This window comes from Schistocerca serialis, chromosome 1, assembly GCF_023864345.2.
Source record: "Schistocerca serialis cubense isolate TAMUIC-IGC-003099 chromosome 1, iqSchSeri2.2, whole genome shotgun sequence".
Lineage (NCBI taxonomy): Eukaryota > Metazoa > Arthropoda > Insecta > Orthoptera > Acrididae > Schistocerca > Schistocerca serialis.
The window spans coordinates 1,175,571,418-1,175,597,240 of record NC_064638.1 but is presented as its reverse complement, the minus strand read 5'-3'; the positions used below and the strand labels follow the sequence as shown (position 1 = coordinate 1,175,597,240).

At 45.3% G+C, this 25,823-nt stretch overlaps 1 protein-coding gene across 3 annotated transcripts in view; it reads right to left on the bottom strand.

Moving 5' to 3' along the window:
- The window catches only part of LOC126418639 (short-chain dehydrogenase/reductase family 9C member 7-like), a 173,546-nt gene that overhangs the window by 100,285 nt on the left and 47,438 nt on the right, over positions 1 to 25,823 (bottom strand). For all 3 annotated transcript variants that reach the window (XM_050085495.1, XM_050085514.1, XM_050085504.1), the window contains exon 3: positions 20 to 232. In XM_050085495.1, the coding sequence (XP_049941452.1) occupies positions 20 to 232 (213 nt within the window). The remainder of the gene's footprint in view (positions 1 to 19; positions 233 to 25,823) is intronic.

Below are 25,823 nucleotides of genomic sequence, written 5' to 3'. Positions count from 1 at the left end.
GGTGGCAGCAGAGACGTACCTCGGCCGTCCAGGCTGTCGCGGATGCTGGAGACGGCATCGCGCACCTGCTGCTCCGAGGTGACGTCCAGTGGCAGGACGCGCAGCCTGGAGGAGCACTGCTGGACCAGCTGCTTGGCTCCAGGGCCCTCCGGGAAGAGGCAGCCCGCCACCACGGGCACACCCAGCGCGTCCAGCCGCCGAGCCAGGCCCGCGCCGAACCCGGAGTCGCAGCCTGGAAATGTGGCCACCGTGTCTCAACGAAATCCAGCCTTCTCCTACTTACCCAACTGACGTCCTTGGTCAGCGTCGGTGGTGCAACAATTAAATAACGAGATTATGGCTAGAAACGTAATACACTACTGATCATTAAAATTGCTACATCAAGAAGAAATGCAGATGATAAATGGGTATTCATTGGGCAACTGTATTATACTAGAATTGACATGTGATTACAATTTGGGTGTATAGATCCTGAGAAATCAGTACCCAGAACAACCACCTCAGCCCGTAATAACGGCCTTCAAACGCCTGGGCCTTGAGTCAAACAGAGCTTGGATGCGGTGTACAGCACCAACACGATACAGCTTCAACACGATACCACAGTTCATCAAGAGTAGTGACTGGCGTATTGTCACGAGCCAGTTGCTCGGCCACCATTGACCAGACGTTTTCAAATGGTGAGAGATCTGGAGAATCTGCTGGCCAGGGCAACAGTCGAACATTTTCTGTATCCAGAAAGGCCCGTACAGGACCTGCAAGATGCGGTCGTGCATTATGCTGCTTAAATGTAGGGTTTCGCAGGGATCAAATGAAGGGTAGAGCCACGGGTCGTAACACACCTGAAATGTAACGTACACTGTTCAAAGTGCCGTCAGTGCCAAGAAGAGGTGACCGAAACGTGTAACCAATGGCACCCCATACCATCACGCTGGATCATACCCCAGTATGGCGATGACGAATACGCGCTTCCAACGTGCGTTCACTGCGATGTCGCCAAACACGGATGTGACCACCATGATGCTGTAAACAGAACCTGGATTCATCCGAAAAAATGACGTTCTGCCACTCGTGCACCCAGGTTCGTCGTTGAGTACACCATCGCAGGCGCTCCTGTCTGTGATGCAGCGTCGAGGGTAACTGCAGCCACGGTCTCCGAGCTGATAGTCCATGCTGCTGCAAACGTCGTCGAACTGTTCGTGCAGATGGTAGTTGTCTTGCAAATGTCCCCATCTGTTGACTCAGGGATCGAGACGTGGCTGCACGATCCGTTACAGCCATGCAGATAAGATGCCTGTCATCTCGACTGCTAGTGATACGAGGCCGTTGGGACCCAGCACGGCGTTCCGTATTACCATTCTGAACCCACCGATTCCATATTCTGCTAAGTCATTGGGTCTCGACCAACGCGAGCAGCAGTGTCGCGATACGATAAACCGCAATCACGAAAGGCTACAATGCTACCTTTATCAAAGTCCGAAACAGGATGGTACACATTTCTCCTCCTTACACGATGCATCATAACAACGTTTCACCAGGCAACGCCGGTCAACTGCTGTTTGTGTATGAGAAATCGGTTGGAAACTTTCCTCATGCCAGCACGTTGTAGGTGTCACCACTGGCGCCAACCTTGTGTGAACGCTCTGAAAAGCTAATCATTTGCATATCACAGCATCTTCTTCCTGTCGGTTAAATTTCGCATCTGTAGCACGTCATCTTTGTGGTGCAGCAATTTTAATGGCCAGTAGTGTATTTTGCAAACAAAGTCACAACTAACAATCACTCTGTTATGTAAAATCCAGAATATTTCTTCAAGATATCTGCTTCACGTTGTCGGGTGGTTGCTGCTCGTTACTGTTGGCCAGTACCAACAGATGGTGTCCACTTCTTTTATTTTATTTAACAGTGCTTGCATTCCCCCCTGTAATGTGCAGGCTGGCAGTGGACAGTTCTACATCTACTTCTATACTCCGCAAACCACCATGTAGTGTTGTGGTATGTGGCTGAGAATATTGTCTGTATCACTGTCACGCCCTCCCCTTTCCTGTTCCACTCGGAAATGGCCTACGGGAACAATGATTGTTGGTAAGGTCCAGTGTGAGCCTGAGTACCTCTAATTTTAAATTCTTGGTCCGTTCGCGAGGTATATGTAGAAGGAAGCATTATATTGGTTGACTCGTTCAGAAACGTATGCTCCAAGAATCGTAGTCCCCATTGAGGCGATAAGGTACGTGATGTGGCTAACGGTATTACACAAAAGCGCCAGGGATTGGTGGACTGCATATAAAAAGAGTTGAGGCGACTTTACTAGTTCACACTGGGACGACAACAATACGTCACCGACTCTTATCTGTGTCGTAGCAACAGTGAATGCTGGTTGCTCCACAAATTAAAGTAACGAACCGCTATTTTCCCATCCTATGTCCAATTCGCGATATAGTCATACAAACTGTCAATAGATGTCCGTACGATCGTGTTCTGCACGCAAGATGGCATTACGGTCAACGGACAACCACGCCAACGATGACATCAGGGCACCTACCAAGCGGGGTAGTGTTTTCAGGGTAGTGCCACATCCACAGTCGCTTTGTGCACAGTCACAGACGGTGCAGTATGGCACAGAGAAGACGCCTACCAGACCCTCTGCGGTGGAGGACCTTAGGTAGAATGGAAGCAGGACGGTCGCAAACTGATGTGGCCGCATGGATTAATGTGAATCGTTCTGTTGTTTTTCGGATGAGGTGACAGTTTATAGATACCGGAACTGTACCCTGGAGAGTAGGACAGAGCCGACCACGTGTGACGTCAGAAAGTTTGGATCGTTATTTGGCTGTAGGGGCACGAGAGTACCGCCTTGGTACTGCACTGCAACTGGCATCTGACTTCGCAGCATCCTCTGGACGTGTTGTATCGAAGCAAACGGTTTACAGAAGACGTCAGAAGACTTCAACAGAGAGGCCTTCTTTGTTGGAAACCTGCTGTCTGTTTACCTCTGGCGTGTCAAAAAATGGTTCAAATGGCTCTGAGCACTATGGGGCTCAACTGCTGTGGTCATAAGTCCCTTAGAACTTAGAACTACTTAAACCTAACTAACCTAAGGACAGCACACAACACCCAGCCATCACGAGGCAGAGAAAATCCCTGACCCCGCCGGGAATCGAACCCGGGAACCCGGGCGTGGGAAGCGAGAACGCTACCGCACGACCACGAGATGCGGGCCCTCTGGCGTGTCTTCACAGAAGGGAACGTCGAGAGTTGAGCCGTCAACATACCACATGGATGGTCGAGCAGTGGGCCAATGTTACTTTCACAGGTGAGTCCCGATTTGATCTGGAAAGGTACTCTTGACGGATTCGCGTCTGGAACACGATTTCTGGACTGAAACACTGTGGAAAGAGACCTATATCGAGTAGGATCCTGAACTGTGCGTGGCTCGTGTTCCCGCCATCATCTATTTTAGATCTTGTTTTTACGTACTTCCATCTCATTACGTTAATTTAAATTACTACTGTCACTGAGTTGCTGCTTTGCCTATCCGTGACCGGCGCTAGCAGCGCGTATCGATATATCCCCTCGTAGTATCTTTGCTCGACTGCTAGTACTTCCCGGTCGTTGTCTGTCGTAAGGGAGTTCGGGTCGCGTCGCGAGTTCGGGCTGCTAGTCAGTTGGAATGCTTCTGGAGCGCAGTCCGGACCTGCCTGTCAGGGAGTAGCAATGCGGTACTAGTGTGGTCGGGTTGGAGCAACAGTGAGGTCTTCGTCGACGTGGATCGCCCGACCATTGCCGCCACACATCACTTTAGCCGGGCCACGGTCTTCGTTGATCGTCGGTCGGTTGTCCTACCGGAAGACGCGTCTTCGCTCGCCGATCGTTAATGAGTCGGCTGTGTGTGTGTGTGTGTGTGTGTGTGTGTGTGTGTGTGTGTGTGTGTGTGTGTGTGTGTTTGTGTGTGCATCGACTCCCAGTTTATCTTCATGCGTGCTTAGTTACTGTTGGGTATCGTTCAGGTCGGTCGGTTACTGCGGACCAGGGAAGTTATCTCCGTTCGGTGCAGTCGGCTGGGTCCGCTGGCGGTCCCTGCATAGTGTCGGAGCGTGTGTGGAGCTGTCCGATCACTTCGAGCTTCGTGGTTCACCGACTCAGGACGTCAAAGCTGAGTAGTAGTTTCAACTACCCAAGCCGCGTCCATTCATGTTCACTGTTGGGGACGTTTTCCTGTGAGCAATACCGAGTGTTTCTATTGCTGAAATTTAGCCGCCATGCGGTGCAATTAACTATATTGGTTGACTACAATTTGAGTACAAAAATGGTTCAAATGGCTGTAAGCACTATGGGACTTAACATCTGAGGTCATCAGTCCCCTAGACATAGAACTACGTAAACCTAACTAACCTAAGGACATCACACACATCCCTGCCTGAGGCAGGATTCGAACCTGCGAACATAACAGCCGCGTGGTTCCTAACTGAAGCGCCTAGAACCGCTCGGCCCCCGTGGCCGGCAATTTGATTACACCAGCGGAATTTTCTGCCTTGTGGCCGTTAGTGTTCTAGTCACCTGCCCTGGCCACTGACGTAAATTCAGGCAGTATTCCTTTTGGGTGAAGTTCACTGTATCACTGTATTTCAAATTCAAGTGTACCAGCGGAATTTTATGCCTTGTGGCCGTTAGTGTTCCGGTTACCTGCCCTGGGCACTAACGTAATTTCAGGCAGCGTCCTTTCCTCATCTGTTGTCGCTGTCCAACATGGCGTGTAGTTTTGACAGCTAATATATACTTGATTATGGCTTATCACGTTCGTAACCTTTTCTGTTTGAGTTCTCATGCACTGATTGGTGGCAAGCAAGTCGTTGTGTCGGTCGGTCCGTGGCTGTCCCCTGGTTAGGTTCCGACGGATCGAGTGTAGTTGGGCTCACCGCCTGTCTCACCTAAGTGAACGACGGCAGACCGACCTCCCTGGAGGCTTATGAGTGCCATTTTCTTTATTGTCCTTCCCACCGGTGTTGAAATGTCTGTTTATAAAGTATCATAGCCAATGATTTAAAGATTCTTGTTTTTATTGGACTTTATGTATTTTTGAATTTTGGAAAATCAATTGTGGGCCTTAAGCTGCTTAAAACCTTATTCTTGAAATTCCCCTTTAAGCAAATACATTGCGGCCTTCTGCCTTAAGAGATTATGGTAATATAGTTTAAAATTTGCAAATTTAATTGTGGCCCTCAGCCGCTTGTATTGCACCTTGCATGTGTTTGTTCCATCTACTTTTGCCTTTAAGCTTTCCAGCCTAGCTTTGATACCATATGTATTTTAATTATTTTATTTGCTATTTTTACTGCATTTATATTTGTTGATTTTTAAGATTTCTTGTTTGAAGGCCTTCAACCGTGAAATAATTGCCTTTTTGAAACTCGTGGTTCTAAATGTACGGCTATGTGCCGTTCTGGTATAAAGGCGTTATTAAATTACAATAAATTACAATTTCGAGTGAACCTGACCGACACCTTATTTGGCCCTTTCCACAATCCTAATCATCTGTTCTGCCCTGCGGGTTTAGCGGGCGTCTCAGATCGCTAATGCTGTAGGGAGGGATAATGTTGACCAGTCGAACACCTCTTCATGAAATTGTCTGTGCGAATCATCAACATTTAACTGCTGTCAGGTTCCGTGAGGAGGTCTCGGGATCTCATGCTCGGAAGCGGAAGATATTGCACGTATGGCGTGGCTTGCTCGCTCTCCCGATTTCAAACACCTAGAGGATGTCTGGGATGCACTAGGGAGACGGCCTGCATCACGTCAAAATCCACCAATTACTTTCCAAGGCGTGTGAGCAGCTCTGCAGCGAGAATGGAAGTTATTGGCTCAACATGAGTTCGATATCATTTACAGCATGTCCCGTCGTTGTCAGGCCTGTATTGGTCACAGAGCTGGTCACGCACGATACGTAACACATTAACCAGTTGTCAGAATGTGCGTACAAATCCGTACAGCTGCGAAAAAAGCGAAGAACATTTTTGTCTACCGTTAAGCATGTTGCAGTTGATTACGTTGTATATTCTCTACATTGTTTTTACTTTACTACCACCTGTTTATTCTGTTTGTGGCAAAATAAACGCAACTTTGCAAAATTTCCGTTTGTTGCTTTAATTTTGGATACCAGTGAATGTAGGAGGGAGCGTTGTATTGGTTGGCTTTTCCAGAAACGTACGCTCTGGGAATTTTAAGATGCAGTTCCCATTGAGGCGATACGTTACGCGATACGGTACGTAATGTGACTAACGATATGGCGCAAAAGCGATCTGAGCTGGTGGAGTACATAGAAAAACAGTTGAAGCGACTTAACTAGTTCACACTGGGATGGCAGCAATACGTCGCCGACATTTATCTGTGTTGTAGCGCCCGCTACGACAGCTTATGCTGGGTGCTCCACGCAACTATGTCGTACGATATGAATTTCGAAGCCGTCAGATGTGTCTCGAAAAAAGTGTTCTTTACCTAAACGAAGCAACGCTACATTCTTCTCTTTACTTTTTCCTCATTAAAGCTGTTTCTTTTTTCGTGAAATATTAGAAACCATGGTTTTCAGATTCGCGTATGCTCTCTGCTGTGCAGTCGTTCTCATTCGATTCTAACGGAGCTGCTCCGTCTTCTTTTCGCTATTGGCCATAGTTGTTGTAGTACCTGACAAACTGGTAAACTACATGGCATATTTTGAAAGGTTGCAGTGAAGAATGCACTCGCTGACCAGTTTACATCTGGTGGATTTTAGGACATATATCGCTGTCTACGAAATACAGTTAACATGTCGAAATGTTTTTTAATGGTGGAGGGAGAACGATACCTCTTTCCATTTCCAAGAAAATTTGTGAGATAGATTTGAGGGTGCATGACAAGGGTGGCCACTATGTGTGATTCGCGAGGCTATTGCCGCTTGTTATGTAGTCTGTGGAGATGCCTCGTTTTTCCTTTTATCGCACGGTGCCGATACCAGATGAAGCTGGAAATATGAAGCTTACTGGAATGAAAAGACACTGGGAGCCATCAGCTATGATGGTGACTCGATGGTTTCTTTTTATTCAGTCTATGCTCCCTGATTTCAGGAAACTTTGTGACAAGCGAGATCTGAAACCTAAATGTCTGCTACTTCTGAATGAGCAGCTGGACGAACCCAAGGAAGTCGGGAGTTTTCTTATCATCATAGGCTTCTTCTGTTTCTTCAAAAACATTGCCCTCTCATATGCAGTGTTCACCATCCACTACTGATCTCACTTAAAGTCAAGCAACGTTTCTTCCGAGTAGTCCTCAAACTGAACCTTATGCTACGTTGCGAAATGGAACAGTTGTAGAAATACTATCGCAGATTTCTTTATTTCTAAACATTATTCATACGTGTATAACATGGAATAAAGTACCATTCTAGGTGGTCTTACAAAATATAAACTTCTCATGGTGAAATTTTCGATGTCATTTATAGACTTTCACCAGATTACCTTATTGTAATGATTAGCCTCTCACAAGAGAAACTCTCCATTGCACCCCCTCAGATTTAGCAGCAAGTTGGCCCTTTTGATGGCCCGTCAAACACTGAACACAGATCAAACATGAAAACAGGAAGAAGGTGTACTGAACTGTGGAAAAGAGAAGAAAAATAAAAACAATGGACGTTAGAAATTTAATACGTGCAATGTCGATCGGTAGTAGCGAGAGACTCTGGTCGCAGTCATGCGGTCACGGTGTTAGGTTGCTACGGGGAAGGTCTGGCTTCAAATCTCTCTCGTGCCTAACATTTTTTTCACAAACTTCAGAACTGTCCGTCCGGTCATTAACGTGTCTGTTCGCTGTATTAAAATTTGTGTCTGTATCGTGGCGTAATGTCCGTTTGCAACAGCGACGTGTAACGATGGGACCTACAGACGTACATACCTCCTATTTTTTCTACACAGGTACCACATGTTATGGCTCTTGCCTTCCGTTTTATAAGTTTTGACTCTTGAATTGCACCGTTGTAATTTAGTTTACACTTTGTTATTTCCATTTGTGGGAGCGGTCTATGCGGCGTCTCGCATGTTCTCACTATTCATCATACGAGGGTGAGTCAAATGAAAACCTTAAATATTTTTTTAAATATTATTTATTGTGCAGAAGTGGTACAAAGCTGTATCACTTTTCAACATAATCTCCCCCCGCTCAATGCAAGTCCTCCAGCGCTTTAGAAAAAAATCTTTTGTTAGTCCGCGCAACCACTCATGCACCGCGTGGCGTACCTCTTCATCAGAACATAACTTCTTTCCTCCCATTGCGTTTTTGAGTGGTCCAAACATATGGAAATCACTTGGGGCGAGGTTTGGGTTGCTCGCTCCCTTCGTTTCCGGTTGGTGGAAGTGAAACCAGGTTTCGTCCCCAGTAACGATTCTTGCGAGGAAGCCATCACCTTCTCGTTCAAAGCGCCGAAGAAGTTCTTCACAAGCATCAACACGTCGTTCTCTCATTTCAGGAGTCAGCTGCCGTCGCACCACTCTTGCAGACACTTTGTGAAACTAGAGCACATCATGCACAATGTGGTGGGCTGACCCATGGCTTATCAGTGAACATGCTGCAATGTCATTCAGTGTCAGTCGGCGATTTTCCTTCACTATGGCTTCAACTGCTGCAGTGTTCTGTGGAGTCACGTCTCGTTGTACCTGACTTGGACGAGGAGCATCTTCCACTGACGTCACACCATTTGCGAACTTCCTACTCCATTCGTAGACTTGCAGCTGTGACAAACATGCATCACCGTTCTGAACCTTCATTCGTCGACAAATTTCAATAGGTTTCACACCTGCAATATGCAAAAACCGAATAACAGAATGCTGTTCTTCCCTGGTGCAAGTCGCAAGTGGGGCGGCCATCTTTATACAGATACTGCGACGGTATGTGTGCATCTGCACTATGCTGCCACCTACAGGCCATTCTGCACGCTGTTTGTAGCACGCTTACCAACTTACAGGATAACGGCGCTAAATTTCGATTTGTTATTACAAATTTAAGGTTTTAATTTGACTCACCCTCGTAGAATATGAGTCATCTAGTAAGAATATGTTACTGTCGCAAGTAAATGTGATGAGTTGTGAGCGCAGGCGAGATGCTGCATAGGCCTCTCACAGAAATGAAAACAATAAATAAACGGGTGTGAACTTTGTTACAACGGTGGAATTCAAAACTACTAAAACGGAACGCAAGAGCGACAACATATGGTAACAGTGTAGAAGAAATAGGAGGTATTTACGTCTGGAGGTCCCTTCGTTAAACACTGCTGCTGTAAACGGATATTACGCCACGACGCAGACACCCAGATTCAAATACAGGGAACAGGCACGTCAATGGCGGGACGGACAGTTTACAATTTAGTGAAAAAAATGTTAAGCAGGAGGGAAATTTGAATCCCAATCTTTCCCTTCCAAGCCTAATACCGTGACCACAGGACCACGACCCGAGTATGGTTTAATGTAACTCGATGTTGCACATATTACATTTGTAACCTTCATTGTTTCTATTTTTCTTCTTTTTTCCACAGTTTAGTACACCTTCTTCCTGTTTTCATTTTGGATCTGTGTTCAGTGTTTGACGGGCCATCAAAAGGGCCGACTTACTGCTAAAACTGAGGGGATGCGATGGGGAGTTTCCCGCGTCAGCAACGAAAACAGCAAGTCGAAAATTCTTGTCCTGTTTTGTCACAGTAGCTGATAATAGGTCCTTCAAAAGTGAAAACTGTCGGGACTCATTCTGTAAAATTTATGAATTTATATTCGTGTTGAGAGGCCCCACATGAAACACAAAACGAACTATGTTTAGTATTTATAACGTTGTACGGGTGCATCCAGTACTTCCTCAGGATTGTTCTAATATATCTGTCTGGCGCCTGCCTTACCTGTGATTAGTTTTATGTGGTTGTTTCACATTAAATCGCTCTGTATACATACCTTCAGACATTTAATGGATGTGATCGTTCTGGAAACTTGTAGTCATATAAATTATTATATGCATATTTATGCTTAAAATCTTCCATTATTTATATAGGGGGTCAACTGCGAATACCTACCGAGCGAGGTGGCGCTGTGGCTAGCACACTGGACTCACGTTCGGGAGGACGACGGTTCAATCCCTCGTCCGGCCATCCTGATTTAGGTTTCCCGTTATTTCCCTAAATCGCTCCAGGCAAATGCCAGGATGGTTCCTGTGAAAGGGCACGGCCGACTTCCTTCCACGTCCCTCCCTAATCCGATGAGACCGATGACCTCGCTGTCTGGTCTCCTCCTCCCCCCCCCCCCCCCCAAAAAAAATGCGAATACCTGCATCAAGCCTTAACGTTTTGCAGGTCTTCCTGCATTTCACCACATTTTTCTACATTATGATTTTTCTGTATACAATAGCATCATCCGCAAAAAGCCTCATGGAACTTCGAAGTTTTGCTCTAGGTTATTTACATATGTTGTGAGAAGTACCGTTCATGTACACCTATAGTTATTTTTTCGTTTTAAGATTTCTCTCCGCTGAGAATGATACGTTGTGTTTTATTTGTTATGAAATCATTCACACAATCACGCAGCTGGTCTAATATTCTGTACTATCATATTATGTTCATTAGACAGCAGCGTGGAACTATATCAAACGCCTCCTCGAAGTCAAGTCACACGGCATCAACCTAGACGCCGTTATCTGCAACTTTCTGTACCTTATGGAGGAACAGAGCGAGCTGGATTTCACATGATCTTTGTTTGAAAAAGTACATGTTGATTCCTGGTGAGGAGACTTTCGGTTTTCACCGAGCGAGGTGGCCCAGTGGTCAGCACAATGGACTCGCATTCGGGATGACGACGGTTCAAACCCGCTTCTGGCCATCCTGATTTAGGTTTTGCGTGATTTACCTAAGTCACTTCAGACAAATTCCGGGATGGTTCCTTTGAGCCGATTTCCTTCCCCATCCTTCCATAATCCGATGGGATCGATGACCTCGCTGTTTGTTCCCCTTCCCCGAAACAACGAACCGCTTTCCAGAAATGTCATTTTAATATTCCCGCCAGTGGATATCGAGTAGGATGCAAGTGAGTTGGCGTGGATGTCACGAAGGAATAGGACAGAACGCTGGCATGGAGGGCACATGCGAAGTGTGGCACGGGCAAAGCCGCTGATCCAGGCGTTTGTTTACCTGTCAGTGGCGATAGTGCTGATCCGTCAGTTCTTACACTGATTTCAACTCCTTCGGACCTTGCTTTGGCCTCGTGCCGTGCTCTGTTTCTGCATGCTAGTGTGACTCGTTCGCACTGAATGCTTTTCTTTCTACCTCCGCACTCGTCTCTATGCGGAATCCGCACTATTTGCCCCCCGTCGATTGGTTCACACCTCAATTTACGAGGGTTGTTTTTTAAGTAAGGGCCGTTTTTATTTAAAAAAAAGATACAAATACTTTTGTAAAAAAACTTTTATTTTCTGATTCTACACACTTTGACCTATTTTTCTACATAGTCGCCTTGTTTATTTAAGCACTTGACATACCGTACAACTAAGTTTTTAATTCCTTATTCAAAGAATTCGGCCGCCTGCTCCGACAGCCAAGAGTTCACGGCCGCTTTCACTTCATCGTCGTCACTGAAGCGCTGCCCGCCAAGATGGTGTTTCAGGTACCGGAAAAGGTGAAAATCGCTAGGAGCAAGGTCGGGGCTGTATGGTGCATGGTCCAAAACTGCCCAGCCAAAAGAATCAATCAAATCCCGAGTCTTTTGAGAGGTGTGAGGCCTAGCGTTATCGTGCAGGAGCAAAACTCCTTTTGTCAGCATGCCGCGCCTTTTGTTTTGAATTGCTCTGCGGAGCTTCTTTAGAGTTGTACAGTAAGCATCTGAGTTGATTGTCGTTCCTCGTGGTATAAAGTCCACTAGCAAAACACCGCGCCGGTCCCAGAACACAGTTGCCATAATCTTGCGCTTTGACAGCGTCTGTTTGGCTTTGACCTTGACGGGTGAGGTTGTGTGTCGCCATTCCATCGATTGTCGCTTGCTTTCGGGAGTGATATGAGATACCCACGTTTCATCTCCAGTGACAATTTGACTCAACATGTCATCCCCTTCTTCCTCGTAACGAATCAAAAAGTCCAATGAAGTGCCAAATCTCTTCCCTTTGTAGTCCTCTGTGAGGAGTCTGGGTACCCACCGAGAACACAGTTTCTTAAAGTTTAGGTTTTCAGACACAATTTTGTACAAAACCAATCTTGAAACTTGTGGAAATTCCAAAGAAAGAGTGGAAATTGTGAATCTTCTGTCCTCATGAATCTTTGTTTCGACTGCAGCCACCAAATCATCAGTGATCACAGAGGGCCGGCCTGAGCGTTCTTCGTCATGGACGTTTTGACGGCCATTTTTAAACTCTCTAACCCATTGACGCACTTTACCTTCACTCATTGCATTCAAGCCATAATCTTCTGTTAACTGACGATGAATTTCTGCAGCTGATAGGCTTCTCGCGGTCAAAAAACGTATCACTGACCGTATCTCACACGCGGCGGGCGATTCAATAATCGTAAACATTATAAAGTAGCACAGCGATGCGTAGACGTCAGCTACAGAGCTGCAACTTGCACCAGTGTGAACGGGAAGGATGCCGGCGGGTGGCGCGGTGGCTTGTTGCGGCGTCCGCGCGAACTACGGGACTATACGCGCGAACGGCCCTTACTTAAAAAACAACCCTCGTAGTTCCCTCTTGCGGGTTTCAAGCCATGTCGGCTCAATTAGTTACCTTTTATGTCGATAGTGACGGTTCGCAGCGTTGTCCACTCCTTGTGCAGATATAAAAGTCGTGAGGTTGATGTTCTTACGCGTGTGACGCTTTTTTTGTAGTGGATCCGGAATTTTTTCAATGGTGGCAGGAGTAGCAATAAAAGATGTAGATGTAGGAACTAACCAAGCAGTTCTCACACTGCTCTGATGGGCAGGCACCGGCGGACAAGCATACCTCCCCCCCCCCCCCCCTCCTTACCGATGCGCGTTTCACCGACTTCCGACTTCAATGACTCTACGCAAACGCGTGAGAATTACCTGTGCCAGTTTTTGCTGCACTAATGGGCAAGGCGTATCGTCAGTCAAGCTGATAAGGCTGCCTTGTTAATGTTCAGCAGTGTAGGATTATACGAAATCATGCAGAATTTGAAGCCCTCTACCAACGGCGAGAAACTTAACTTCGTAAGTTGTTCAAGCAGTATTTTAGTGATCAGACCCATTTGGTGGCGGCACGGTTAGAGTTTAACCAGCACCACAGGTGTCTTGGGAAGTCGCATGCGCCTGGATCACCCACCTGCGAGGTCTCTTATGCTAGTGTCGGTTTGAGTGTTCCCATTGTACCACCTCGTATTCGCATCCGCCATTTAAGGACATGTTCGTCTGGCTAACACCCGACCCAGATGTACGAACTAGGTCACTGACCATGCCCGACTCTTCTTCAGCAGTGTTGCTTGAGCCGTGGCGCCATATTTTACTTCGGTTGGGTCTTGTCTGGCGCCACTGGCTCGAGTTTGCTATTGATATACTATTTATTCAGTAAGCATCTTTGGTCGAAGTCGGAGGAAGGGTTGGCTTCGTGGTGTCTCGGAGTGGGAAGACAGTAGGTCTGAGACAGTGGAGTTGCACGGTTAGAGCCGAATTGTTTATGGCATTGGGTTTCTTATGTGAGATCTGAGTTGGGCCGTTTGAGCCAAGTTGGTCTCCGAAAGCCACATCCGTCCAACACAGGAAATGGGCTGTTGGACGAGTGGTGTGTGGGGCGTGTCGGTCAGTTGGTGAGGTCTGCCTTCGTCGCTTCAGCCAGCTAGTGCGGGCCCCCAGCTGTGCAAAGGGGCAACTCTGTGGCCGTCCGATCGTTGGTTAGTGACACCGCAATTCATTGGGTGGTATGGACTGCCACTTCACGTTGCTCGCAGCCTGGTTCATCTGCTTCACCCTGGACCGATCTGCCGGATACGCCATTCGACCGTTTGTTTAAAAATGACCATCTCAAGGCACCTCTTCCACCCATGGAGCGCCGGCACCTTACACAAGGTGAGTATTAAGTGTGGCTTCGTTTGACTACAGTAGCCTGAAAAGAGTAACCTTGTAGGCATGTGGCCTTAAGATTTAAATTGCAAATTTCACCTGAACTTTTACGTCGTTGGTCCTCTTCTTATTATTATTCTTAAAAGTATATTTATTTTAAAATGTGGCCTTAAGATTCAAATTGCAATATTAATTTCTTCGATTTTAAGTTAAATTTTAACTTATCAATAAATTGTTATTTGCATGCAATAATAACCATTTGTTTTCTGGGCCCACTCCTTCCCGTTTTCCTTAATTCCAGAGTGACCAGTTCAGCTAAGATTATGGAATCACTTGGATGTAAGACAGCAGCAAGAGACGAACTTTCCGAGAACTGAAAGGTGGCGAAGTCGGATGTGCGTGGTAAAGGGCTCCCGGTGACACATAGTGTGAGCCAAGAGGCCTTGCCTTGCGCTGAGTCGCCGTGTGTTGCCAGTGTTGACGATTCAAGTTCAGTGACGTCACGGCACTGCCCATCTTCACCCGCGTCGGGCGCGGTGGGCTCACATGAATCGAAGTGCCGTAATCCCCGCTCCAAATGTTTTTTCAGGTTCTCTGTGTCTCTTCACTTCTACGTCCGCAGCTCGTGGTCTAGTGACTATCGTTGCTGTGTCTGGATCACGGGCCCCCGTGTTTGATTTCCTGTCAGATTGGGGGTTTTCTCTGCCCGGGGACTGGGTGTTTGTGATGCCCTCGTCATTTCATCATCATCATTCGTGACGTGGTTAGATTAGATTGTGAAAAAATTGGACTGCTTAAAAATTGGGGCTTTGTACGGGCGCTGATGATCGCACAGTTGAGCACCCCACAAACCAAACATCACATCGCACCTCCGCTTCTACACCTGTTTCTGCTCAGTGGGCAGTCAGGCGGTCCTGCCCCAATTCTGATCTGGTGCATGTTCAACAGGACTGCCCGCATGTGTTCGATACGCCGCAGGGTACGCCATTTGGCAACAGTTTGTGAAAGTCAGGAAGCCACAGGATTGTTTTCGGAGGCTCCAGTATTTTGATGTCATAAGTGTTATCTAAATTTTGTCGCCCTCAGCTATATTCCCTTCGTCATGCGCGACAAGATCAAGGCCGAGTTAAGGCGTTGGCAGGGTCTCGGTGTCGTTTTTTTCCTATTTCATCTGCAATGGGTCACCTCTTTGGGGGTAGTTCGGAAACCAGATTTCAAACAGACGGTCAACACGCAATGTGTTATGGATTCGTATCCAGTTCTGTGGCCGGAGAAGTTATTTGGGGCCAGTATTTTTCAGGCATCGACTTGCGCCATGCATACCTGCAGACGCCAATGGACGCAGCTTCTCAGAATTTCTTGGTGCTCAGTACCACCTTTCCTTTAATACTTTCATTATGGATCTTCGTCTGTGTCAGAAAATTTATCAATGATACTTGGAGCAGCTGATTCTTGAGATTTCCTGTTGCGGAAACTACCTCACTGACATCTGGGTAATTGGCTCTACATGAGACGAGCATTTACGACATCTGGAGGTGGCCTTTCAAAGGTGCATTTTTAGGACATGTGCACAGCGATGATGATCTCGTCCCTACGAACGAGCACAGCACAGACATTGTCAACCTACTGGCGCCCAAGAATCTGAATGAGCTTCTTTTTGGACGAGATTTCTTATGCAGCCCTCTTAACTTCACCAAAAGGCCATCATGTTCGTCTGGTTTGATCACAGTCAATGGGTCTTACAGTCCATCAAGCAGTGTTTGTGGTTGACCTCCTGTTTGGCTTTCTTTACGCTGGTTGGACCGCCAATGTATCCCAGTATAGTACTGGTGCAATTTTGTTCCATTGGAACTGGGAAGCCCACTGCTTATGTATCAAAGATTCTTTCTGTAGTGCAACGTAACTATTTGCATTTTCAGTGTTAAAGTATTTGACATTAACTTGTGAGGAGCAAAGTTCTTACTCATCACTGAACACAATACTCATCACTGACCACAAGCCCTTGGTCTCCTTTGTCAGCTCTCACTCTAAGACACTGGGACAGACTACTAACTGGTTGTACAAACGGGCTTCCTCCTCAGTAATCATAGTTCATTACCGGTCTACAACCCAGCCTGTAAATTCAGACGCACTGTGGCAGCTGCTGGTTGCTCTCAGTCCAGAGTTCGATCGACAGAAGGTTCTAATCTTTGCTTTGGGCGATGCCTTGCTGGGTTTTCCTCTGATGGCATGGGAGGTTGCTGCCGCCATGGCCAATGAACCACTTTTCTGCATAATCTTTTCAGCAGTCCAGACAGGAGGTCCCAGGTGCATCCCTCCCTATGCTCCTTCAGTGTGACGACCATGTTTTCGGCTGAAAGATCAGCTCAACTGAGTCCAGGCGTCTTCATGATTGACACAGAAGAGCAAAGTTGTCATCTCTCCAGTCTCACATCCTCACACACCGCCGTTGCTGCATGCGCTTTGGCATTGCATCGTGCCTACTAGCTGCTAATTATCACAGTACTGATCTCCTTCAGCGGCCTGTACACAGAAGAAGGCTGCGCAACTAACAAGGGGAGGCCGCCAATTGTGAAATTCAGATTCGATTCATACTGCGCATAATAAAAGCTCATGGCCAGAGGTGTAATGTGGCAAAGCACCAAGATGCACTTCTCAGCCGTTGTCGAGAAAATCGACAGTTAAAAGAAACCGTTGCGATGAAATACTCTCTACGATTAACAATTATCTACAGCGTTGTGGTGCAGCGGTAAGCGCTAGGGTTCGTAATTTTCAAAATTGACAGCACTTTAGATGAATTTTTACTGTCTACCGCTACGGTAATCTGAAATCTGTTTCTTATCGCTTTTTCTAAGCAGAAATATCTTCCTACCTTTCTTTGTGTACCTATTTACACGCATATTCATGGATTACGAACCCTATATATATATATATATATATATATATATATATATATATATATATCTGAATTACAAAAAACAAATACTAAAAAAAAAAAAGTTTGCATGGCGCGAGATTCGAACCGGCGATCTTCGGATTACGAACCCGTGTTGTTGAAAGTCGTTTGTCGTGGAAAAACTGGCGACTTCGAACATCATTATGTTTTCCGCAAACAAACCTCGTATAGTTAACGGAAGACGTAGAAACGATATTCCGAAACGAATACGTATAGCGTAAGTCAAACGTTCGAATTAGAATAGAAACCCCACGAACACAAATTTGCTGTGGCAGGTATGAAATATAAACTCCGTTACTTGCTCGTTACACTTGAAGGACAGATGTTGAATGGGCCGAAACGAGCCGCCGCATAATAGCGTAGTGGCCTGCTAACTTCGAAAGAAGGTAGATGCGGTCCCTAGTGCAACTTATAACATCGTCGAAAATCAGTGCGGACGGGAGAGCTTTGGTACACCCTGTTAAACAAACGGAAAAATGGAGGCGGTACAATTGGAGAGCGACCCGCCTTCACCAACATGCATAAGCAATTTTCATATATATATATATATATATATATATATATATATATATATATATATATATATATATATATGAATTACAAAAAACTAATAATAAAAAAAAAGTTGCATGGCGCGGGATTCGGTCCGGCGACCTTCGGATTACGAACCCGAACGCTTACCGCTGCGCTACAACGCTCTAGAAAATTATTAACCGTAGAGAGTATTTCACCGCAACGGTTTCTTTTAACTGTCGATTTTCTCGACAACGGCTGAGAAGTGCATCTTGGTGCTTTGCCACATTACACCTCTGGCCATGAGCTTTTATTATGCGCAGTATGAATCGAAAGTATGAATCGAATCTGAATTTCACAATTGGCGGTCTCCCCTTGTAAGTCAGATTTCCCATTGGCCAGTTCTGGAGCACACTTGGAACCGGGTACACGTCTATTTTGCAGGCCCCATTTTGGGTGGCATGTGGCTGCTGGTGACTGACGTGTTAGCAAATTTCTGTGCATGCGCAATGGTATCCAGCATCTGACTACCACCGTTGGAGTGATTCGCGCAAATCATCACTGAATATGCGTGTAAATAGGTACACAAAGAAAGGTAGGAAGATATTTCTGCTTAGAAAAAGCGATAAGAAACAGATTTCAGATTACCGTAGCGGTAGACAGTAAAAATTCATCTAAAGTGCTGTCAATTTTGAAAATCAATGGACAGATTTAAAGAGTATTGTACAATATGCTATAAACAGATATCAGCTGAGCAAAGGTATGACGGATGAGAAATGCCCAAACCGTTCAAAGTTTCAGCCGCTGACCGACCCATCATTCAAATACAACATTGCATCTGTGACTCCGGTTTCTAGGGTTCTGAGACCCACAACTACCGTTTTAGGCAAGCGTTCCTACACACAGTTATTGAAACTTTCTTCAGGATGTTTCCTTCAGTTTAGAAATCGAGTTGAACTTATGAGGGCTTAAGTCAGGGGAGTGCAGTAGGTGGTATAGCACTTAGCAGCCCCATCAGTCAACCAAATCAGTAACAGCTTGCACTGTACAAGCTTGAGCATTGTCCTGCAAAATGATGGTCAGGTCCTGCAGAAAGTGTCATCACTTCTGTCTCTGTGCTGTTCATTTTTGGAACACAACCTACGACCAGCTTAGAGACAGAACTGCTGACACTTTCTGCAGGATCTGTCAATCATTTTGCAGGACAATGCTCAAGCATGTACAGTGCAAGCTGTTACTGATTTGGTTGACTGATTGGGCTGCTAAGTGCTATACCACCTTCTGCACTCCCCTGACTTAAGCCTTAATAAGTTCAACTCGATTTCTAAACTGAAGGAAACCCTTCATGGCATTCGCTTCAGAACTGCTACAAATTCTTCGGGCAATAGACCGCGCTGCTCGAACTATCAACACAACTGGCACTGCAAAGGGTATCCTACGACTTCCACATCACTGGCAACGGGCTATACACAATGCTGGTGACTGCTTTGAAGGTCAGTAAAACTTTGAAACACGTATCTATTTTGTACGAGCTGTAAATAAATAGTTGCCACTACTAAAGTTCCAACGAAATTAGTCAAGCAGAGAGGTGTAGCAAAGGCTATTCACGTGCGCTTAGCCAGCTTAGTACAGTTTGCGGACAGCGCCAGCATCGAAATGCTGGAATCAAAATTAAGTCGACTGACTCGGATTCAGACTAATTTTGAGTCGTCTCAAACACGGCTGGAAACTGAAGACGAATCAGCAGATCATAGAAAAGACAGGGCAGAATTGGAGGATTCGTGGGATTTAGTTGAAACCACTGTCAAGGGTTCAATGAAGAGGTACACCCAGCTTTCGAAGTCTTTGGACATGAATCTGTCAGGCAGTGTCAGCTCTTTGAAACTACCCGCTATTAACTTGCCAAATTTTGAAGGCGACTACCTTAAGTGGTCATCTTACAGGGATACAGTTTTGAGTCACATTATGAATAACAATTCAGTTGATGACGTTCAGAAACTTCATTACCTTAATTCGTCTTTGCGAGGTGAAGCATATACCTGCCACAGCAGGAAACATATCGATAGCCTGGGGACTCATTACGCAGAGGTATAATAACCCAAAAATAATTGCAGCCAGACATGCTAAGCCTTTGTTGGCCTTATCTACGGTCGGCCATGGCGCAACGAGCGATTATAGGCAACTAATTAATCACGTATGTAGCCATCTGAAGGCCTTAGAAGCTCTCAAACCTGATGTTCCACTTCATGAAGTTATTCTTTCAGAAGAAATTCTGTCATGAGTGGGAGGTAAAGATGTCTGGGTCGACATTCACCACATTAAATCAACTGACAGATTTTTTGGAAACAAAATGTCAGGCCCTTGACCTGAACAGGTTCAGGGATAACACCTCAAAGGATCCCCAAGGAAATGACAATAATTCAAATCAAATGAGACATGTGAAAAGGGCTCATCTGGTTAATGCTGATGCTGAGGGGTCATGTAATTTTTGTAGTGAACCTCATGCTATCACCAAATGTAAGGGGTTTCAATCACTAAATGTCGGTGAGTGGCGGGCATGTGTGACAAAAAATAAGCTTTGTTTTTTTGTGCATCCGCTCTGGTCATTTCTCGACTAAATGCAAGATTTCTCCTTGTAAGACCTGTTAGGGAAGGCACAACATACTTATCCACAAGCCTGCTGATCCGAGGAATGAGCAGAATACTGAATCAGCCTATCAAGCTACGGATGGGAAAACAAACATCCATTGCAATGTTTTGTTGGCAACAGCTGTTGTCGACATTAAGGATAGCATGGGTAGACAGCAGGTTTGCAGAGTTCTGCTAGATAGTGCGAGTCAGCTATCCTATATATCTAAGGGCGTGGCAGAGAAATGAAAACTGAAACGAAGTAAACATTCGTTTCCTGTGAAAGGCATAAACAATGCCTTTGCAGCCTCAGTGTCTTATACCTGTAATGTTGAACTGTAGTCTATGCTCAGCAACTTTCATGTTAGAACCACTTGGGCTATCGTAGACAATATCACCAGTGATCTACCAGCGAGCAAGATAGACACAAGGTCCTGGAATGTCCCATGTAATCTTCCACTCGCTGATCCAGAATTCAACAAGGCTGTCACAGTAGATTTAATTCTTGGTGCTGAGGTTTTCTTTAATGTTATTTGTAAGGAAAGGCTGAAGTCACCCTTCACTGACCGAAACAAAATTTGGCTGGATTTTGTCCAGTAGGATGCCATCAGCCGCATGCAATATGCCTCGTTCTACAGTGCACTCGTGCTTTGTTAGAGGTGACAATTTAGATGCCAAACTGCAAAGGTTTTGGGAGTTTAAGGAACTGTCTACGAAAACGATGAGTAAGCAGGATGAAATATGTGAGGCTCACTTTCAGCGCCACATGGCATGATGAGATGAAGAAGGGAGATTTGTGGTTCGGCTGCCAGTGAAACCTGACTGTAAACCCTTAGGTGAATCACGACAACAAACCTCTCGGAGATTGGCGCATCTTGAGAGGAGATTTAAAAGGCAATCGAATCTGCAGAAGGAATATGCTGCATTCATGCATGAATATTTTCAACTGGGGCTCATGGAGGTCTCTAATGCTCAAGGTATTCTTGGTCCAAAGTGTTACCTTCCACATCATACTGTCTTAAAGCAATGCAACTCCACTACTAAGTTGAGGGCAGTATTTGATGGCTCTGCTGCCACTTCTAATGGAGTATCTCTCAATGATATTTTGTTGGTGGGCCCACTGTCCAGCCAGATTTATTTTCCATTATTATAAAATTTCGCTCCTTTAATGTGGCTCAGTTAGCTGACATAGCAAAAATATATCGCCAAGTGTCTCTCCATCCTGATGATAGGAACTTACAGAGAATTCGGTGGCGGTAATCATCGTCTGAACCGACGCAAGAATGTAGACTGTGTACACTCACTTATGGAACCACTCCTGCTGCCTTCCTTGCTACCAGATGTCTTCGACAGTTGGCTTTGGAAAATCAAAACAGGTTTCCAATGGAATCGCAAGTGTTCATGTCTAGCTTTTATGTGGATGATTTCTTAGGTGGATCAGCTACATCTACATCTACATCTATACTCCGCGAGCCACCTTACGGTGTGTGGCGGAGGGTACTTATTGTACCACTATCTGATCCCCCCTTCCCTGTTCCATTCACGAATTGTGCGTGGGAAGAACGACTGCTTGTAAGTCTCCGTATTTGCTCTAATTTCTCGGATCTTTTCGTTGTGATCATTACGCGAGATATATGTGGGCGGTAGTAATATGTTGCCCATCTCTTCCCGGAATGTGCTCTCTCGTAATTTCGATAATAAACCTCTCCGTATTGCGTAACGCCTTTCTTGAAGTGTCCGCCACTGGAGCTTGTTCAGCATCTCCGTAACGCTCTCGCGCTGACTAAATGTCCCCATGACGAATCGCGCTGCTTTTCGCTGGATCATGTCTATCTCTTCTATTAATCCAACCTGGTAAGGGTCCCATACTGATGAGCAATACTCAAGAATCGGACGAACAAGCGTTTTGTAAGCTACTTCTTTCGTCGATGAGTCACATTTTCTTAGAATTCTTCCTATGAATCTCAACCTGGCGCCTGCTTTTCCCACTATTTGTTTTATGTGATCATTCCACTTCAGATCGCTCCGGATAGTAACTCCTAAGTATTTTACGGTCGTTACCGCTTCCAATGATTTACCACCTATGGCATAATCGTACTGGAATGGATTTCTGCCCCTATGTATGCGCATTATATTACATTTATCTACGTTTAGGGAAAGCTGCCAGCTGTCGCACCATGCATTAATCCTCTGCAGGTCCTCCTGGAGTACGTACGAGTCTTCTGATGTTGCTACTTTCTTGTAGACAACCGTGTCATCTGCAAATAGCCTCACGGAGCTACCGATGTTGTCAACTAAGTCATTTATGTATATTGTAAACAATAAAGGTCCTATCACGCTTCCCTGCGGTACTCCCGAAATTACCTCTACATCTGCAGATTTTGAACCGTTAAGAATGACATGTTGTGTTCTTTCTTCTAGGAAATCCTGAATCCAATCACAAACCTGGTCCGATATTCCGTAAGCTCGTATTTTTTTCACTAAACGTAAGTGCGGAACCGTATCAAATGCCTTCCTGAAGTCCAGGAATACGGCATCAATCTGCTCGCCAGTGTCTACGGCACTGTGCATTTCTTGGGCAAATAGGGCGAGCTGAGTTTCACATGATCTCTGTTTTCGGAATCCATGTTGGTTATGATGAAGGAGATTTGTATTATCTAAGAACGTCATAATACGAGAACACAAAACATGTTCCATTATTCTACAACAGATTGACGTAAGCGAAATAGGCCTATAATTATTCGCATCTGATTTATGACCCTTCTTGAAAATGGGAACGACCTGCGCTTTCTTCCAATCGCTAGGTACTTTATGTTCTTCCAGCGATCTACGATAAATTGCTGATAGAAAGGGGGCAAGTTCTTTAGCATAATCACTGTAGAATCTTAAGGGTATCTCGTCTGGTCCGGATGCTTTTCCGCTACTAAGTGATAGCAGTTGTTTTTCAATTCCGATATCGTTTATTTCAATATTTTCCATTTTGGCGTCCGTGCGACGGCTGAAGTCAGGGACCGTGTTACGATTTTCCGCAGTGAAACAGTTTCGGAACACTGAATTCAGTATTTCTGCCTTTCTTCGGTCGTCCTCTGTTTCGGTGCCATCGTGGTCAACGAGTGACTGAATAGGGGATTTAGATCCGCTTACCGATTTTACATATGACCAAAACTTTTTAGGGTTCTTGTTTAGATTGTTTGCCAATGTTTTATGTTCGAATTCGTTGAATGCTTCTCTCATTGCTCTCTTTACGCTCTTTTTCGCTTCGTTCAGCTTTTCCTTATCAGCTATGATTCGACTACTCTTAAACCTATGATGAAGCTTTCTTTGTTTCCGTAGTACCTTTCGTACATGATTGTTATACCACGGTGGATCTTTCCCCTCGCTTTGGACCTTAGTCGGTACGAACTTATCTAAGGCGTACTGGACGATGTTTCTGAATTTTTTCCATTTTTGTTCCACATCCTCTTCCTCAGAAATGAACGTTTGATGGTGGTCACTCAGATATTCTGCGATTTGTGCCCTATCACTCTTGTTAAGCAAATATATTTTCCTTCCTTTCTTGGCATTTCTTATTACACTTGTAGTCATTGATTGATGATCACTGATACCCTCTTCTACATTCACGGAGTCGAAAAGTTCCGGTCTATTTGTTGCTATGAGGTCTAAAACGTTAGCTTCACGAGTTGGTTCTCTACAGAAACTGAAGCTCAGTAACTTCAAACCCAGCTGACTGAACTACTTGCTTCTGGGGGGTTTCCACTGAGGAAATGGTGTTCAAATACTCACAAGGTCATGGAAAAAATTCCTGTGCAGGACAGAGAAACGTATTTTCCTTGTTACTGGTGAACAAGCCATAAAAACTTTAGGGACATTATGGCACCCCAGGCTCTGACGCATTCCAGTGCCATGTGCAGCTGAAGAGTCATCAGTTCTCAAATGTTACCATGTGCAATGTCCTGTTTACAACAGCATCAATCTATGGCCCACTGGGGCTTTTAGGTCGAGCAGTCTTAAGATGTAAATTGTTCTTGCAGAGCTTGTGGCAACGAAGCCTTGATTGGGCTGAAATTCTTCCATCCAACCTCACTGATGAATGGAATGCTGTTCATGTGCAACTGCCTTCCCTAAATGGTATTTTGATTAACAGGAAGATCATTGCTTGTCCCCAGTATGTTAAATTAGAAATTCGTGGTTTTTGTCATGCTTCACAGTTGGCGTATGGTGCATGTGTATACGTCAGATGTCTTCTTGCCAATAACAGTGTGTTGGTCTCATTGGCTGCAGCTAAATCTCCGGTTGCCCCTGTAAAACTCAGTCTCTTCCAGGAATGGAATTATGTGGTGCTCTGCTTCTTGCTCAACTCATTCACAAGGGGGCCAATGCCTTAGACATTATAGATAGTGGCGGCATTCATTTGTGGATGGTCTCCACAATAGTTCTCTGTTGGCTGCCTTTTCTTGCCAACAGAGTCTCTGAATTCCAGGAACTGAGTTCAGTTGCTAACTGGAGACATATCAAATCAGAGGATAATCCTGTTGACCACTTATCACGTGGTACTAATCAAGCTGCTTTGAGTTCACTTGTTCAGTGGTGGTCTGGCCCGTCATGGCTGCCCACTTGCGACTTTGACTGCAACACCTGTACTCCAATTAGTGTAGAAGATGGACCTGACAGAAGGTGTATACACGTATCCTTTGTGTCAGTCATTAAACATAATGAACTGCTGTGTAAATATTCATCATTCAAGAAAACTTACAGAGTTTTGGCCTATGCACTGATGTTTGCTAATAATACTAGGCTTCAGCAATCAGACAGGATAACTGGACCAATCACTCCACAGGAATGCCAAAACGCTATCAAAAGGGCCTTTGGCACAGCTCAACGTAGTGAATATGGTAATGAGATCGCTTTGTTGAAGGCCAGTTCCCCTATTCCACATGATAGCAAATTAAGGGATTTGCATCCATTTGTTGATGCCGAAGGTATTTTATGAGTGGGATGGAGATTAATGAACGCTGATGTACCATATGATGAGCGCCATCCTATTTTCATACCGCCTAGGCATCATTTGACAAAAATTCTCATAATTTGTGAACATCAAAATCTGCCATCTGTTGCACACTGGCTCACACCTTTTGATGGCTATGTTGCGTAGGAGGTTTTGGATCCCCAATGGGCATAACACAGTCAAAGGAGTTATCAGGAAATGTTTCAAATGCTTTAGGCTTAAGTCCAAGACAGCAGTTCAACTGATGGTCAGCTACCAGCAGCTAGAGTAAACCAGTCTCGTCCATTCCAGCACTGTAGAGTACATTATGCAGGCCCTATTGCTGTAAAGAATGGTGGAAGACGGGGTAAGGCTACCACCAAGGCTTATATTGCTTTATTCATTTGCATGGCAACCAAGGTCATCCACTTAGAACTAGTTAGTGACTTTGTAACAAGTTCATTTTTGGCCACCTTCATGAGATTCATTGCAAGAAGAGGGAAACCTTCTCAAATGTACAGTGAAATGGCACCACATTTGTAGATGCAGCAATGAGCTTAAACAATTTTTTCTCTAGTGATGCTACTGTGGTGAATTTTTCGACCTCAGAGGGAAAGTTGGAGGTTCACTCCACCTCATGCCCCTCACTTTGGTGGACTCTGGAAGGCAGGAATCAAATGCGTGAAGTCAC